At 47.2% G+C, this 18,748-nt stretch overlaps 1 protein-coding gene and 1 non-coding gene across 2 annotated transcripts; one reads left to right on the forward strand and one right to left on the reverse strand.

The window, feature by feature from the left end:
- Window positions 1–22: 22 nt before the first annotated feature.
- LOC144172328 (uncharacterized) lies at window positions 23–18,643 on the forward strand. The gene is made up of 2 exons (XM_077701090.1): window positions 23–487; window positions 16,307–18,643. Exons 1-2 carry the CDS (start codon window positions 126–128, stop codon window positions 16,593–16,595), a joined length of 651 nt encoding a protein of 216 aa, XP_077557216.1. The 5' UTR covers window positions 23–125; the 3' UTR covers window positions 16,596–18,643.
- Window positions 9,797–9,921, reverse strand: LOC144172388 (U5 spliceosomal RNA). Its single transcript, XR_013323004.1, has one exon. It is a non-coding gene; the product is annotated as a U5 spliceosomal RNA (small nuclear RNA).
- Window positions 18,644–18,748: the final 105 nt, after the last annotated feature.

Genomic DNA, 18,748 nt, shown 5'->3' on the forward strand with positions numbered 1-18,748 from the left:
AGTTAGCATGACAGTTAACCTCAAGCTCAAACTAAACATCGACATCGCATCAGCGCGCGGGCGACGAAAGCGAACTGTATTGTTTACGAATTCTAGTGTATGTGAACCGTGGTGACTCAGGAAATATGACAAGTGCGAAAGAAACTGAGAAAGAAAGGTGTTACCGTGAACTTGTGGATAAGGCTCGCGTCCTAGAGAACAGGCTGGAGATGCTGCTGAAAGTTCCCCAGCCGGTAGTGGACGCCGACTACGACAGTTGCTTTGTGGAGGCGCACAAGCAGCTGACTGCCGAAAAGAAACCCAGCCCGCTCCCTCAACCGCTCTTGCGGGCCAGACTCGTGCAGAGCTTGAAAGAGGAAAACGACAGCTTGAAGCGACTGGTCGCGGAGTTCAACGGGCAGCTTTCGGCCGCCAGACGGGAGATCGCCGACTTGGAAGCTAGGGACGAACCGACCGCGGTACCGAGCCATCACTCCACTGCCCGCACGTAAGCTTTTACGAGATATTCGTGATGCATTTGCTGGATTTGCTGCCTTGAGGTGTGGCTGGTGTGAAGGGGAGGCCGCAGTTCACTAGTCAGCACGTGCTCTCTGTCGCGTGTTTACATAAACAGCGTGTTTATATTGTGCTACAGGGTCCTTCGGTTGAGCGCTAGCACTGGCGACTGCACTGCTATATATATATCAGTGCTCGCGGCCCGGGTGCGGGTATGCGTCACTGACGTCACATGACATTACGTCACATGAACGGCAGCTAGGTAGTACTACCCCGAGAAAACCCCGTGACGCGCACGTTTTCTCTCAGATATTTGCAACACTATTTTTTTTTATCCTCACTTTTAGCACCTCTTAGATGGGATAAAATAGAAACAATGTAATCTGTGTAGAGGTGCAAAGCTGGGCTGGTCGCTGTCGTCTGGTTGTGGTCATCAGTCAGTGCCCACCGTAATCTGTTGCTTACTATTCTGTTCCATCTTCTCGCTGTTTTTAAGCCTTTGCACACTGACCTATAAAGGATCCTGGACCAGGACGAATTTTTCTTCAACTGCGAAGTTTCTGAGAAAGCTGTATAGCTTTCCTGTGTAGCCGTATGGCTGCATTTAGGTGGATGTCAAACTTTCCTTTACAGAAACTTACTCCACCTTGGGGATTTCCCCTAAATCTGGTCGATTAGCACACTGACCTAGTTTGACAGTACCTGCCGAAACCATGGCAAGCATTCTAGAAAACTGCGGACATTCCTTCTGCAATATCCGTCCCATTTTTCACCCACACCTGCTGCATGATGTCACATTTCTCCAATTGGCATGCAAATCCAGTTTCAGTGTCACTGATGTCATGTAAATGACAGCTAGGATTAGAGAATTCAAATAAGAATGCTGTTTAAGCCCTGAGCTGTTCTTGCTGTACATGGCAGGGCTAAAAAAGTAACTAAACGAAAGTCAATTACGGCTCAGCTTAATGCACCGCTGGCAGGGCAAAGTGCTATAACATTGTTTTCCTGACGATGTTGATTGATTGTTGGGTTTAATGCGCCGACGCAACGCAGGCGATGAAGCACGCCGTAGTGGAGGGCTCGGATTAATTTTGACCCCCTGGGGATCTTTAACGTGCGCCGAAATCTCGAACACACGTTTTTGCTTTTCGCCTCCATCAGAAAAGCGGCTGCCGCGGCCGGGAATCGAACCCACGACCTCGTGCTCAGCAGTGGAGTCCTGGCGATGTTTTTTTGGCTGATAGCGAGAGTGATATGCAACTGCTCACAAAAATCTGTGACCAGGAAGCCGCAGACCTCAGGTTAAATTTAGCACCGAAAAGTCGGAAATACTGATGGTTTTTCACTACAGTAGCTTTGACGCAGTGGGGCTCGTCGATTCAGTCTCGGACTCCCCGAGAAGCAGTCCGGCGTTCGATTTTCACATGCATCCCTATGGCTTCGGGGAATACTCGGACTATCCGCAGCGAGTCCCAGACTGTAAATCGAAGAGCCCCAGTGTCAATCAAGCGTGGTGAAATACGCAGAGTCAAGGACTATAAATGTTTGGGAGTGTGGATAAACAAAACAACAACAACAACAAAAAAAAAGCTGCTTAAGAACTCATAAGGAACAATTTGTGGGGTCAATGCCGGCCTGTCTGTCAGAGTTTCTCGGAGAGTGCTGGACGCGAAAACAACACTACGCGATACCCACTGGCTCTGTAACCAACGAAGCGTGGCGGCGCCACGTGAGCGAGACTTTATATGCGCGCAGTCGCGCAAAGCGAGCATTCCACCAAAGAGAGGAAGAGTTGTTGTACATGGCTGGGAGTGAAAGAAATAAACCTGTTTCTCCACAAGGTAAAAATTAAGGGAAAGTGAAACACAGCTATGATGAAGTGTGGCATGAAGTGGGGGTGTAACAAATACTATATTTAGTGCGAGGAATTTGGAAAGATCAGGTGTGTTATCATACCCAGAAGTAAACCAGAGACTGGTAGGTGCCATTTGGCTCCAGGCATGCGTAGTAAAACAGCCTATGAAGCAGTGTAGGAAAATATGAGAGCGTTGTTTGAAGTTCAAGCAGTTCAGAGTAAAACATGTTTTGAGGGAAGGAGAAGAGGAACGGATCTGCTTAAGTGGATAGCCAAAATGTTCAGGTACCGTACATGAAAAGCGCAGGCACGCAATGGCTAAAAAATACAAGGAGGTTGACGATGAAATATGTAAAGGTTAGTGGTGAACCAAAAAAAGCCAGGGTAACCAAAAAAAAGAAGCAAAGCTCAGGGGCGGATCCAGGCTTTTTCTGAGAGGGGGGTCAGCTCCTATCGGTGATGATGATGATGATGAGCATGAGGAGGAGGAGGAGGAGCCTTATTTATTCACTGAAATTTCGGGAAAGCAAAAACACAAGGAATACAACAAGTCATGAATTCACCTTTTTCTGCGACCTGAGTGGTCAATGTCTTGGAGGTTCAAATTCAAAAATTAAGGGAGGGGTCAGGACATCCGGACCCCCCCTCTGGATCCGCCAATGGCAAAGCTGACAGAAACGGATAAATGGAAGGAAAAAATAATATCAAAAACACGTTGTCAGAAATGTACCAGCAGTGGAATTTGGTATGAGAATGAAAAATCTGTATGATAACTCAAAGGGGGTGCTCTGCTTTTTAAGGCTAGAGCAGGTTGTGGGGGAGTATACACGAATGAAGGGTCATGTATGGTTTGTGGAACGGAAAGACATTATTTGACACATTTTTTTTGAATGGGATTGCATCCACATGAATCCGAATGCAGATATCTGAATGTCTGCGTTCTGGAAGCCTTAATGTTTAACGGTGATACATGGAAAGTAACCTACGCTACAAGGCTGTAGAGGTGATTAAAAGGAAGATTGAAATGCTAGTGGATTACAAGAAGGGAGTGGAATATGGATTTTGGCAGCTACCACTGCAACGGACAAAATTTAATTTCAGCCTCACACCAGTAGCAGTGCTAAAATTAGAACGTAGATAGAACAACATAGAACGTAGATACATTAGATTACGTAGATTAGATTACGTAGATACGTAGATTAGAACGTAGATACATTAATTTGTTTCGATCGGTGATACTAGTCATCACGAAGGGAATGCCATAAACAATCAATGAGGAAAACAGAAGAAGGTGATTTGCTTTACGAAAAAAGGGTGGCAGTGCAGTTGGGTGATGCTGACAAAGGCAACTGCAGATTGCATCTCGAAAAACAAACAAACACGTTATTTGTGGCGATAACACGGTTACCACACAAAATGGAATCAGAGGCGAACGCTGTACGAGCAGTTAGGACGCTGCCGTCTTAGAGTGGCTCCTGTAACAGCGCAGCAGATTTCAAAGTCAGATGGTGAGCGTGCCGCACCTGCCGTTTCCTCAGAAGACAACTGAGTGTTTGGTGAGCCTTGAGGTGAGCTTAGGTTGTCCATTCCTAGTCAGTTTCACCTCCCAAAGCTGGAAAGAATTCCACGGCTGCGCCATTAGACATTGTGAAGTTATTACTAGGTTCGATCAGTTTTCTCAATGACGGACTGACTCAGTGTAGTGGCTGCTCACCCGTTGTCACAGAGCCCTTCTCACGTAAGGCTGCGGGAACGTAGTATCGGTAGACAACTTATAGAATTTCTGTAGCTTTCTAGTATGCAGGTCAACGTCAGGACTCCACATTGTGTAGCTTTTTTTAATCAACGAGGCAACGCGAGGGAATAAACAGAATCCTGTAGCTTCTTTAAAAATCAACAGGGCAACGCAAGTAGATGCACGGAATTGTGTAGCTCTTTTAGGGGCTCGGGCTGTCGGCGTCTCATGTTGTTGTAGTATCGCGTAGTCACGGTACTAAAACACCGAGACACTTGTTGTCCAATGCCTCGCGTTAGAATGTAACATGTATAAAAGAACACACTGGGACACTCGTTTTCCAACGCCTCATGCTAGAACACTTCGTGCTTCAAGCAAAGCTACCCCCCAACGGTTTCATCTCCGTGGGCAGAAACGCCAAGGTGCGAAGAATATACTTATACACAGCTTGCTTCGCCCCTCCCCAGGTTTCACATGAGTGGAGATGGCCCAGGATTTTTTTTAATCGAGGGAACGTGAGGAGGTACACCACATTCTGTAGCTTTTTTACATCAACAGGGTAACGTGACGGTATACACCGAATTCTGGTGCTTCTTAACAGGTCAACGTCATCACATTGTGGACACACCTCAACGTGGTGGTACGATACGGTTGTACAGTCTGACTTTGGATTTCATGATTAGGCCGCCCGAAAATTGGCCTATAGGCTCATTGGAATGTCCCTCCCCACAGTAATCTTTAGTACAAGGTGACAAAGAGTATTTTATTTCGTCGTAGGTAACATACATCAAGAAAACACCAGCAGCTCATATATAAAAGCACATGTCACATTGCAATCGCGACGGCTGAAATGCACAAGTGAAAAACAAAAAACACAACTGACTGATTATTAAGGCACTATCTCCATGTGCACTCGTTGGTTTCGCACCGTGATAAAGCGGGTTGACCAGCGCCAGAGGAAGGCCTCCTCCCCCAGCACGGAGAGCTCCGCCTCCAGGCAGACGGGTTCAGACTTTCCAGAGCATTGGGTACATGGCTTATTGGGGCCAGGCCATTAGGGACGCATAGCCGCGCCTTCTCCACAAGACTAACGCTTCCACATACAACAGAAAGGTTACCAAAGCATTGTGCGTCTTTGTGCGAGTATGAAGCCTCATGCCAAAATCCTGCCCAAAAGACGCCATAACGTCTTTGCCACCCGGCAATCGTACATAACGTGTTCCGACGTTTCGACCTGGCTGCACTGTGGGCACTGGGAGTTGGGCACCACCCCCCACACTGCCAACCGATCTCTGGTAGGAAGGACCCCCCCAACCTCGCTCCGATCCAAAGACCCTCATGTCTGATGGAATCACTGAACAAGTCTGTTGTCTCCACCTGGCCCCCCTTGTCTTTCCCTCTGCTCATCGATAAGCTATCTCATAGCCAGGTGCTCGCAGATCTTAGTTGGCTGCGTTCCTGCGACCTATGATTCGAACAGCTCATCTCAGCTTTGTGAAGGTGCCGATGAAATATGTGTAAAAAGAGGCAGCTGCTCGGCTGATGGGTCGATGCCACGTTCGTGGTAGAACAGCCATCATGAAGTACTCGACGAGAGCCCTCCCTGCAAAGTCGCGGTCATGTACCACATCCAGTACACCTCGCAGTGCCAATATACTGCACATAGTGGGGACACAGGGAAGACTGTGGCTGCCCATACTTTTCGGAAGTCGCAGAAAGATGCGTGCCACTCGATCTGTTTTGCTGGCCCAAAAGAAGAACATGAACTTCGTAGTCAGCTGCCGCATCACTCTTGTTGGCGGGCATGCCCCGCAGGCTGCGTAAAAAAGCGCAGCCGACACACATGACTTAATCACGTAGCTTTGTTCCAACAGCAGCAGCTGATACTGCGAGGGAATGGAAAGGTGCCTTTCCGCGTTCTCAAGGAGTTTCCTCTACTTCCTGTTCGTCACGTCTCCAGAAGGGTTGAAAATGACGCCCAACAGCTTCGCCCCATCCATCCATTCCACTTCACCGGGCAGGTGCGATGCAAACGACCCAAACGACCCAATCTGCGGATGAAGCGGCATTCCGTCACATGACGTAGAAGGGGGTCAATGCGCAGGGCAAACAGGAGAGGCGAAAGGCAACAACCCTTCCTGATTTCGTGGCTCACAACAAATGGCGCGCTCAGGTGCCCATCGACGAGCAAGCACGCCGAGACTCCCATGTACATAAGCTTAAACCTGGCTGCGAGATCCGCCGGGAATCCGTAGCATTTCAGCACATCCAGCAGGTACTGGTGCTCGACTCTGTCAAAGGCTTTCGCCTGGTCGAGAGACACAAAGCAACCAGGGATATCTGTCCGGGTGGCATACGTGAACAGGTAGCGTGAAGAGGAAATGGAACACCCGGGAATGCTACAGTTCTGGGCCTCGCTCACAATCTCCGGCAGTGTGGCACTTATGCGTTGGGCTAGTACTGATGCTGCTATCTTGTAGTCGCTGTTAAAAAGTGTTATCGGCCGGTAGGCTATCGGGTCGGATGAGTCACCCCCTGGTTTTGGCATGAGGACCACCCGGTTCTCACAAAAGGAAGCCAGCCGGACACCATCCACTATGAATGCATTAATCATTTCCGGAAGTGCTTCCTTGATTATAGGGAAGAACACTCCGTAAAATCCCATCTGGATACCAACTGGGACGGGGGCGGATTGCTCGTTTATCGCGTCGAGGGTAATACAGCTTTCTGGTTGTGGCCGGGCTGCAGAACTGCTCGAGAAGGTGCCCGGGGACGTGTGGTAGACTGTCACGAAACTCCCAAAGTCTCTCCTCATAGTCCAAACCCTCCCTTGAATTACCGTCTGACGTGAACTGTTCCAAAACATATTGCACGAAGATAGCACCGCTAACGTCCTCCTGCCTGTTACTCACGCTCCCATTCGGCATTGTCACATTCAGCACTGGCAACTGCGTCTCGTCTGCGAGCCGGTTCTAACATGACAGAGAACAGCTTGGTTAGACACTGGTCTGCGAAGCACTACAGTCTTGTTCGCCGCTCGCGAAGACATGTCCTCAGAAGTAAAACATAACATGCCTTTAACTGGATCACGTAATTGCGCATAGCGAACGTTAGGAGAGCACCCTTGTTTACGATGCGGAGTCGCCTCAGTGTGTCATTCAGTTCCTCTGTGATCCTGACTTTCCTCTCGCGTCCGGCGCGAACAAGCAGCCCACGGAAGCGCATCATCAATTCGTCCCATGTAATGCAGCACGCCTCAGAATCCACCTCGGCCGCGAGTGCCGTGCTTAGGCTTGCCAATCTTGTGGGACCGGTCAAAAGGCATGTGTCCATCCGCCACAGGCCATGCTGTGTGACGCAACCATCAGACAACCGAGTGAGCGACACCGGTCGTTGGTCGGAGATGCGTGGGCAGTCGGCAGGGAAGGATAAGACATTGCAGGTGTTTACGTGGCGGCTGAGCTCAGGTGGAAGGTAGAATTTGTCCAGCCTGCTGGCAGACGTGCTGCTATTCCAGCTGGCTGCAAATTCATCCCCGTGCACCTGTTTCCACGCACGCACTCGAAGCCGGGATTGGGTGACTAAGTTGCGAAGCTCGCCTGCGCCCTGGTAGGGTCTTCCTTGCCTTGGTCCTCGTATGTCTCGCTGCGTGTCCAACACACGGTTGAAATCCTCTACGAGCATCGTAGGATATTGCTCTGGCAAGTAAGCGTCTAGAGAGCTATAGAAATCAGCTTTGTGATTGCGCCTAATCTGTGCATACATGACAACCGCTCGCACTCGGTGCAAACACAAGTAAAAACTAACGGCTAATATCTGGCCGTCCAAACCAAAGGTACAAAAGGCCCTATTGCAGAAGCTATCCTGCCGAAAGACGACCCAACACCTGATGCAAGAGGGTCACTCAATCTAAAAAACACTTGTACTGCAAACTTCTCTCAAAACAAAGAGATGTTGTGGAGTGTGAAAGTTGCACTCCTGTAAGGAAAGAACGTCAACATTTCAGGTTGACATGGGCACCTGAGCGCGCCATTTGTTGTGAGCCATGAAATCAGGAAGGGTTGTTGCCTAATTTCCTTTTTGCTCGTCCGGGCTCCAAAAGCCCTGAGCATTCCAAGTGAGAAAATGCGCCAACATTAAAATTATTAGTGGACTACTTATAGTTGACATTATTTTCTTTTACATCGTGGTCTTGTCCGGTGGCTCAGAGATACATAACTTCTTACTTTTTTCACTTTGTGAGTCCGTAGCCGAAAGCCACCCGTGGTTAATCGGGTCTAGCCTCTCGGGACTCTTCATGTCGTAAAAAAGGTCGGCAACGTGGCAACTGGGTTTACTGGCCGTGGATCCTTGGGGCAGGTGGACACCTTTGATGCGTCGGCTGGCTTGAGAACCTTCGTGGACTTGCTAGCTTTCGCCGCCTTGGTCTTGGCGCTCTTGCCGGCCTGAGCACTTGTGTGAAGGGGCGTCCCATGTGCTCGAAGTTGGCTGGTAGTATCCGCTGGCTCTGGATCGGATGCCTCAGTTTCTTGCGATGCCAAGTCGCTGGAAGAGGACGTCAGTTCGCCAAGAGACGACTCTGGGCTGGGTTGATGCGCTGCTCATCGTTGCTCACCGGGGTGCTGTCTGTGTTGGTGTCAGTAGCTCTGCAGACGGACAGGGGCGCCCTGGATGACTCTGCCCCCTCTTCGTCGTCACTGGACTCGACCGATGGGGTCGCGATCTCCATCTTGTCAATGACCGGCGTGTCGGACGATTCCGGCTTCAGCTCAGGATCACGCCTCCCCGCGCCGCCGGCCGGCAGTAGCTCAGGAAACTCACCAGACCGTGGCCTCAGGCAGTCGGAAGATGCGAGCCGGCCCCCGCAACGACGGGACGAGGCCACGAGGCGGTGCACTCGGCGCCGTCATGGCCGTAGTCCACGCAACGGTGACACCACGACGGGGTCCGGCAGTCCCCTTCGTGGTGCCCCTCGCGACCACATCGGGAGCACAGACGCTTGACCCCCTTATATTCGCATTGTACACGGCACCCCTTCACGTTCAAGAAGTTCGGTATCGGCTTCGTCATGTCAATTCAGACTAGCCGCGTGTACCGACGTAATGGCGACCTTGCACGTCGGTTTTCTCACGGCGATCACCTTGCCACACGGGGCCAGCAGTCAGTATATTATCTCTATGGGGCCAGCGCCGCTTCAAGGTCACAGTCGGCGATGTGTACACTGTACCCCGTTACGTACAGGACTTGGGGTCCAACGCACGCAACGGTACGGTAAAGGGGAACGCCGTTCAAGATGACGGCTCCTCGTTCATCCAGCTTTGCTGCCGCAGCAGCCGTGTTTCACGGATGCGTAGAAGTTGTGTAGTTACCCTGGTGTTGCAGTGACGCCAGGCCGCGAGGGCCGACGATTTCTTCGATCGCATCTATGACGTCGTCCGGGACAGAGAACACGAAGCAGTGCGTCTTCGGCGGCGGCCTTCCAGAAGTCATGTCATGGCTGCTCGGGCTTACCCGGGGAAATACGGCCACGCGAACTTCGGCGGTCGCCGCAGCGGAAAGCGAGCGTCCGGGCAGCACGAGGAGATACACCGCACAGAATTCCGTTGTGAAACGAACGGGTCAACGTCCTCGCACCGTTCGTACACATCAACGCGGTGACCGTCGTAGGGTAGTGTAGGCAGCGTAATCTGATTTTGGATTTCGTAATTAGGCCTCGCCCAAACGGGCAAGGCCTCCCAAAAATTGGCCTATAGGCTCATTGGAGTGTCCCTCCCCACGGTAATCTTTAGTAAAAGGCGAAAGATTATTGCGTGGATTTGAGGAGAGACCTGAGCGATGCCTACAAACCGTGCTTCTCGAGGGCGGCAGCCACGGAAGCATCGTAAAAGTGGGCAGTGGTGGCTACAGTTCGTTTTAAGTTTTAAATCACAAATTGTCGTCAGCGTTTAATAAAATTACGCTTTTCTAACTGCACTACCAGCTTTACATTTTACTATAAACATAAATGCAGAAATTCATTTCTTTATTTGGTGGAAAAAGAAACTTAGTGGGTGTGAAGGTATAAAGAAGACGGGTAGTGCGAGATGAGCGGGGCGTTTAAACGCTGATGTTGCAAATTTAAGAGAGAGGCTAAAAAGCAAGGTGACTTGTGAATTACATCTCATTAGAGCAGTAATGTTTTCAGAAAAAAATATTTCGCCAGAAACTTTATCCGTGCGTGTACGACAAAGAAAAATTCCCGACGCCACCTATGCGTGTGACACCGCATTGAACAATTTATGCTTTTCGGTAGCAAGGGCAGGTGGCGCCACAGCCTCGGGAGGTTGCGAACATGGTTGTGAAACGACTAAAAACAAAACAGCCGCGAGCGGGAAGCTCGATTGAAGCTGTTTTGGGAAGAGGTTAAGAACAATGAATCCACTTATGTGGACAGCTTACCTGTACATAAAAAGCGTGGCCATGCAGTGGCTAAGAATGACTACTAGGAATATCAGGGAAGAAGCCTAGGCAGCTAAGAAATAACCTGCCGAAAGAGGCAAAGTTGATAGAAACGATTTTGTGGGGAGAAAAAGTGCAATGGAAAACGTTGACCGAGATGTTCTGGGCAACGAAGTTTGATATCAGGGAGGAAAACTGGTATGACTCCAAGGGCAGTGTTCTGCTTTTTGAGGCTACAGCAGGTTGTTCAAGAACGAAGAGTTTTGCAGGGAAGTGTGCCGAAAATGATGGGGCATGTGTAATAATAATAATAATAATAATCTTCATTTTGCGGAAACGAATTGCCCTGGATGGCCCGCACGGCTAGACAAAGGCTGAAAGCCCGTACGCAGGTGCGCCTGCTAGCCTTGGCCTGCGGAAAAGAGATAGAAACGATTACGCAGGTTGTGTTCGAATGAATCTACATGTAGTAATCGAAATCCATATGTGGTAAATATTCGTCTTCTAAAAGCCTGAGGGAGGGCTTAAAAGTGCCACTAAGAAAGGAAACTGCAAGGCTGCAGAGGTCACAAAAATAGTATTGGGATACTGATAGAGGAAGACCAGGGAATAGAGTATTGCTTTTGACTGCTAACTCCTGTAACAGGCAAAATTTAGTTTGAGCCTGCCAGTAAAAGCTGCACTACAATTGAAACAGTAGTACAAAACTTTGCTTTTTTTTCATTGTTATTGACCTCTCCTTATCTTACTCACAGCTTTGTGAGCGTCAAACGACACCAATCTCACATTTTACTGCACTGCTTCGTTAATTGTTTCACGAACTGTAATAGAGCATGACATTGAAGCTGTGCAAAGAGCCTTACACAACGCCAGTTTGGTCCCCTGAAGCGGTACGTTATTTATGTAGAATTTATGAGCCGCAAAGAACTTTCTTGTCAATATTGCAGTGGAATGAGTGACGAATGAATAGTTATTATAAAGGCCGGATTTTTAGGCATTCAAAAAGCTTGTTTTAGGCTTTTAGGCGCCAAGAATAGGCAGGCAAAATAACGTTTTAGGCTCCAAAGTTGGAAATATAGGCACCATAAATTTTTACATCAATGAAAATAATGTCAAACGAAGACGTGCGTAAACTGAATGTATGAGAAGAAAACCAAAAATGTTATGCACCAGCAGTTGAACATAGCCGTTCCCATAAAACTGCTGGCCTAATTCAACTAGCACATTTTTTGTTCAGTGGCCACTGTCGTTTGCTCGAGCGTCGCGTATAGTGGAACAGGCATTAAAAAGAATATAGGTGCTATGTCATGTCTGCCTAATTTATGCAATTAAATTATGACACAGCAGAAACAGACACAAATAATAAACGTGTAAGAGCGAAGATGAATTATTAAGAAATTAACATGTTCTTACATGAGGACTGTTACGTACAATTCTGGCAAAAATACTCGTATGCAATCCACTTACACACATTGAAAGAGCATATTCAAAGAGGTATTCACCATCCAGTCAGATCTTCGATAAAGAAACATATTTTAGAGCCCGCCTTAAGAAGTAAATTACAAACAAAACAAAATCCGCCTCTACATCACATTTTGCTCCTTTCCTCTGACAGCTCTCCGCGGTTTTGTGTTTGCCCACCGCTCGTGCCATGTCACCCCAAGAGAAAATGGTACATAGCTGGTCCCGCCTGGTTTACGGCCAAATTCCCTGCTGTGCACTGCTGGTCCCAACTGGGCGCTGGTGGTCCCAAGAGCACCTAGCTGGGAATTTGGCCGTAAACCACCTTGGACCAGCTACCATTTTCTCTTGGGACCGCGACGGTGTGGCGCATACCATTTCATTGCTGCTAGCGGTTGTTTTCAGGGAGTTAGTTGTACTAGACGACTTGGTTAAATCCCATAAAGTTCCGGACATTCGACGCTATAGCTGCCCGGTAATATGAATAACGATCTCAAACTGCACTCCAAATGGAAACTTAACGCTAAATAGGGTTCATATAGGTGCCATTTTGAAAATAGCCATTTATAGGCATTTCTATACTCACTTAGGCACCAACACCAAAAAAGGCATTTATGGGCACTTCATTTATGTCGGGGCCGAAAAGAAATACATACAGAGAAATAAAAAAAAAAAAAGCCCCAACCCATGCCTACTAGTGCATAACAGGTAAATGTGACAGTCATTGCACATAGATCAACATAAATTATGTCTTAAAGGAGGTATGTGTATATAAAACTGGAAAATTGAGTATAGTTGTACTTTCTTTGGTGTTGATTGATTGATTTGATTGATTGTAGGGTGTAACGCGCCGACGCAGCGCAGGCGATGAGGCGCGCCGTAGTGGAGGGCTCCGGATTAATTTTGACCACCTGGGGATCTTTAACGTGCGCCGAAATCTCGTACACACGGGCGTTTTTGCTTTCCGCCTCCATCAGAAAAGCGGCCGCCGCGGCCGGGAATCGAACCCGTGACCTCGTGCTCAGCAGCGCAACCAACGCCTTAGCCACTGAGCCACCGCGGCGGGTTTTCTTTGGTGTTCCTTGAATGATAATTTTTTTGTGTTGTTTTTTGTGCTATTTGGATAATGACAATGGACTAATCTAGGGTATGTATTATGGACCTGTTTATTGTTTATCCTCAGAACCTGTTTAGACTTTATACCATTTTGGTTTGGTGATTTTATTGCAAGGCAGTGTTATCGTTAAGAGTTTTGAATACTTGTTCTAATAAGCCAACACATGCTTTGCTTTTGATAATTTCCTGTTTGGATTCCAGTGAGCTTAGTTCATCACGTTCCTTTTTCGTAATTTTGAACGGAGGCACTGTAAAAACACCATACAAGCCCTGCTTGAACTCTTATTCGTGCTCATACATCAAAATGAACAAAATAGGCATTTGCGTAAAATCCAGTCTCTAGTTATTTCTTGTTGGCAATACTTGGAGTGAGGTGATAGTCATGCCAGTTGCTAGCATTCCTAGCAAGGGCTCCTTTGCAAGGATTGAAGGGACCGGTCAAGTATGCTTCCTCTATTCACAGCTTGTTGAGGAACTCTATGGCAATGTATGCCAAATTTTCGTTTCTCTGCTTCACCATCTTGCGTTAATTTTACTTTTAAACATATTCTTATCAAGCACTGCTATCAAACATGAACACTCAGATGCCAGCCCTGACTAGCTGTGTTTCAGAAGCTGTATGCACCAAAGCAGGGATAAATATTAAATTCGATTTGCAGTCAGTTTTTACTATTACTATATTCATCCTCATATTTTAATTGAAGGGCCCTTTACACACTCATGTACAATACTTCTATCAACGCCGTACTCATTGCATACAGAATTTACTACAGACTGAATGACCGCCTATCAGTTTTGCCACTCTTAGGCCACAGACACCCTTACGCCATGAGCGTCAACATACTTCTACTACTAGTTTTTGCTATTTATATTTGGAAACATTAGAGTTGATTCATAGTCAGTTTTTTACTGTTTATATTCACAGTCCTAAATTTGATATATATTCTCCTACGGTGCTTTGGTCACCAGGCTCTGGGCCTTACTGGTAATATTCCTGCCTTATTGAGCGTCTGTGCAACGGGAGGCGTGCACTATTCGAATTTCATGTCTAAGCCCAGTGGTGTGCACTGGGACTTCACCAAACCAATCGCTATTCATTTAATTTTGTCAAAAGCAAAGTTGCTTAAAATCCCAGAATTTTTTTGACAAATTTTTGTGAACAATAATTAGGTGCAAAAACCAATGCGACAATTTCACAGGCCCAAGAAGTATTGCAGTACCTGTGAAAGCACATTCTAGCCTTTTTTCTTACCTTTAGAGGTGGAATTTTGGAAAATCTTCCCTTAGAGAACCTCTGTATCGAAGAAGGAATGTACTGGCTGAATTTCAAGCCTCTACACCCAGCGGTTTGGTCTGTGTAATGATGAATCGGTCAGTCAACTATTGTCTTTATTAGCATAGATATTTTCAGGTGTGCAAACTTGCCGAATAAATTTTGGGAATGTGTTGAAAGTTCCTTGCAGAATGTTGCTGGCCTTTGCCAAAACGGAGTATGTTATATTTATTTGGCTTCAAGGGTGTATGATGTCGGAGTGCTCTGTTTATGACCAACACCTTGGCTGAGTTTACTGCTTTGCTGGCATGGCTCATTCGTTATGGTCGTTTCGTTTTTTTTTTTTTTTTCTCACTGACAAATTCCCAAGTGTGTGGCCAACCATATTTCCTTCTTTTTCGGAGCACTGTCACTGCTTTGAGCAGCTTGACTGGAGCACTTGTTGGAGGTGGTTCGAGTACATAGTCACCAAGCGTTTGCTCTTTATTTCGGGACTGTAAGTATGAGGTGTGCTAGTAGTAGAATCGGTTGGTGTGCACAGGTCTCGTATCAACACGAGTTTCCTCCCGTTCACTTGCGAGGTCAGCCTCTTCAGTCATCAACCCATGCCTGGTACCGCATTTCGCTGTTTTGGCAGTGCAGGCAGTAGCGGGAAATAGGGTAAAGGGGAATGGGGAGTGCCCTCCTTTCCTGCCTTGCTTTGCCCTCCACTTCACCCTCTTTGCGGTATCTGGCTGGCTGGCTGTGAGGCTATCTAGCCTCTTCTGCCACTGATTTTCCTGTAAAGGGGGCACCACAGCACAGGGGCTGTTACGTTGGTGAAGCAGACATTGCTATTAATGCATAGCATACTCCCACTATTCGCACTGCTAGATTTATTTCTAGCAAGGATCCAGGTATACTTATCTGTAGACACCTGCGAGATAATATAGAGTAATAAAATATATAGAGTAATATAATTCTCCACAACGTTTTTTATGGGTTGTTGACTGCCTCGTTACAATCATACTGACACCACTGTTGACGCGCACTTTGCTCAAATAAGCTATACAATTAGGAAGAAAGGGATTGGCTATGCGACCCACTAGCTCATTTCCCGCAACAGAACCGATGATGTCATATGTGCCCAGCTGTGCGATTGGCTGAGGATGGCGAAAGCAAACGCAAATTAGACAGGGCTTATAAAAGCTTGCCAAACAAACTATTTGTGGTTAAATGCAATGCATATTCATTTTACAGCAGTAAGAATGGTGGGGTAAACAATGAAAGTTAGGAAAATAGACGTAAGCATAGAAGTACCGATGCGCACAGCTGTTGATACTGGGCGCACTATGCTTGTTTTAGCTGCACAGCAGTCCCCCGCTTTGCAGTCGTCTTGCATGACACTGGTCGATTGGTGTAAGCGCCGTTGTCTTACGTGACCCTGTTTGTCGAGGATGCCCCATGTTTCACGAAACGATTACTTTCTACAGTAACAAAATCAAGCCAGGTGCAAATACGGTCAAAAACAAAACAACGGCGGACAACGGTCCGTGCACGAGTATGGTAGTGCCATGTGGGAGTACTGACGGCGAACAAGTACTGACGGCGAACAAGTACTGACGGCGAACAAACAACACAATGGAAGTTCGTTGGAATACGCGCACTTCTGATTTCATTGCTCATGTCACGGAAACACACGATTTGGCGAAAGAACCAAAATTTTAACCCAAATTGATTAATTTCTCACTGAATACAGCATCATTGCTGCCGGACAAGCGCTGGGGCCACTATAAAACACGAGATCTTTCGAACAAAACAAACTTGCATTTTGTCTGCATGGTCCCTTTAAATGCCCTGGGGAATCTTTAACCTTTGCCCTAGTCACTAGCAGTAGCAGAGCACAGACTGCCAGCACCAACTGAGCACGTGCCACGCTCTTCTCGGTTTGCAGGCTTGCCAAGAGAAGGCGACAGCAGCTCTCCGAGTACCTCAAGAGCCGCAGCCCGCACCCGACTGCTGTGGGAGCCAGTGGGCAGGCCACCGCAAGCCCATGCCTGACCATCGACCAGACCTTCGACCTACTTTTCACCGCCAGCATGCACCAAACACCGGAACTGAGATACGTCAGGATTAGCAAGGACTTCTGGCCCCCGCACGTTCAAGTGTTCCTCGACAGTGGGCTGGCCGAACGGGACCCCAACAGGAGTGAATACGTCAGACTGTCGTCGGACTGGCGGTGAAAGCTGCCTCCGTGCCGGTGCAATCACTTCTGAATCGTCATCATCACCCCCAACTTCATTGCTTCACGTCGTGTGTGTCATGTACAGCATTTGGCCCAAGTTCGTGCAAGTTCAACCTCACAGTCATATTTTGGATGCGCAGATGATGCAAAATTGATTCTAGCTGTGTACGAGCCCTTGGCTAGTCTGGAAATTAAAGACGGCTGGTTTATACGTTGCCACTGCGTTGCCCAAAGACCCTATAAAAGTGTTCGCCCCCCGCTAAAAAAATGTTTTTTTGACACTCGTGAGAGCAGAGAAAAGCCACACTGAACAGAAAGCTTATCTATTTCGGAACCTCAGTGCTACTAAGTTAACAAGCAGCGAAATTGCAGAACAACTACAGCTACCACTTTAGGTTAAAGGAGCCATGAAGGCAAAACACAAGTTTGCTTCATTCAAAAGATTGCCTCGTTAGAATCATAGTGACACCACTTTTATTGTAAACTGCGCTCAAGTAAGCTATATAATTAGGAATACTTGGGAATGGCCATGCGACCCACCCGCTCATTTCCCGCAACAGAACCTATGATGTCATACCAGCCTGCTCTGCGATTTGAGGAGGCCAGCAAAAGCAAACGCAAATTAGGCAGATCTTATAAGCTTGCCGAACAAGGTGTTTGTGCCTAAATGTAATGCATATCCATATTACACCAGTAAGAATTGTGCAGGGAACAGCAAAAGTTACGAAAATACACGTAAACATAGAAGTACTGATGAGCACTGCTGTTGGTACTGGGCGCACACGCTTGTTTTAGCTGTACAGCGGTCCGCCGCTTTGGAGTTGTCTTACACGACGCTGGCCGATTGGCGTAAGCGACGTTGCCTTACGTGACCCTGTTTGTCAAGCATACCCCAGGTTTCACGAAGCGATTACTTTCTACCATAACAAAAACAAGTCAGGTGTAAATACGGTCAAAAACAAAGCAATGGCGGAGGGCTGCGTATGCTAGCGCCATCTGGGAGGTTTGACGGCAGCAAGGCTGCAAAGCCGAACGGCGCAGTGGAAGTTTGTTTGTATACGCGCCGTTATGACTTCATTGCAGACGTCACCAAAACATACGATTTGGCGGGAGAACCAATATTTTAACCTAAATTGATTAATTTCTCAGTGAATACGGCATCATTTGCTGCCGCGCAAGCGCTGGGGACGCTGTAAAACACGAAATATTTCGAATAAAACAAACTTGTATTTTGTCTTCATGGCTCCTTTAACTGAACGTTCTGTGTGTCAAATCCATTCTTCAGTGGTGCACTTGTGGTCACGAAATGATGAACAGAGTTTACAAAACACAGCCCCATTATAGATGCAGCATGTTTCTACACTTTTTTTACAAACTGCTCCCAGAAGATGCTCAAACTAAATGCCATTTTACAGAAGTTTGTGCCTGGCGGTCATTCTGTGGAAGGCAGATTGTCTCAGCAGACTACGGCAGCATTCAATTACCTTAGTAGACGGCTATGTCGGACAGGATCAATCTCGAACCTTTTTTGGCTGCGGGAGACGCCATGTGAAGTGTGCTACGATTCGGGTGCTACTTCACCAATTCGGAAAGGAGATGCCAGCATTGGGTGTTATAAAATTGAAAAAAATATTGAAGCCTATTTCTTAAGAGAAAGATAGTTAAAATGTGAAATGGTCTCTCATGCGAACTGAGTCGAAGTACAAAATTAAAACTGCTTCGACCGTGTTGGAACAGTGCAACCGGATAGACATGCGCTTCATAACATGAGAGACTCAGGTTTGATTCAGACCATGGAACGCATTTTTAAAAAATTTTTTGAGCACTTCACATTTCATCATCATCATCACTATGTGCTGCTGCTGCTGATGATGAAACTCATTGTGTAAAGTTGGGTTTCCTGCAGTGAATTTTGAAGTTGCGAAGCGTAGAAAACTTCGTTTCAGAAGCGAATATGCTTTTTGACTAGAAGCATCTGTGTAGTTTAATAACTGTGCAACTGCTTATATTTACTCCTTAAAGGGGCACTGACACAAAAATTTAGCATCTTGTTTTTTTCGTTGCGATAAGTAGCTAGTGACCTACTTATCACCAGTAGAAACCTCATTTGCTTCAGCGTGCGACGGTTGTTAAATTAGAGGGATTTTAAAT

Source organism: Haemaphysalis longicornis, unplaced genomic scaffold, assembly GCF_048455015.1.
Source record: "Haemaphysalis longicornis isolate Haplotype H1 unplaced genomic scaffold, Haemaphysalis longicornis Haplotype H1 scaffold_20, whole genome shotgun sequence".
Taxonomy (NCBI): Eukaryota; Metazoa; Arthropoda; class Arachnida; order Ixodida; family Ixodidae; genus Haemaphysalis; species Haemaphysalis longicornis.

Excerpts from the sequence above, each read along its gene's own strand:
- LOC144172328 (XM_077701090.1), top strand. The coding sequence starts at position 126 with ATGACAAGTGCGAAAGAAACTGAGAAAGAAAGGTGTTACCGTGAACTT. Across the intron at positions 488-16,306 it reads CATCACTCCACTGCCCGCAC|GCTTGCCAAGAGAAGGCGAC; the intron begins GTAAGCTTTTAC and ends CTCGGTTTGCAG.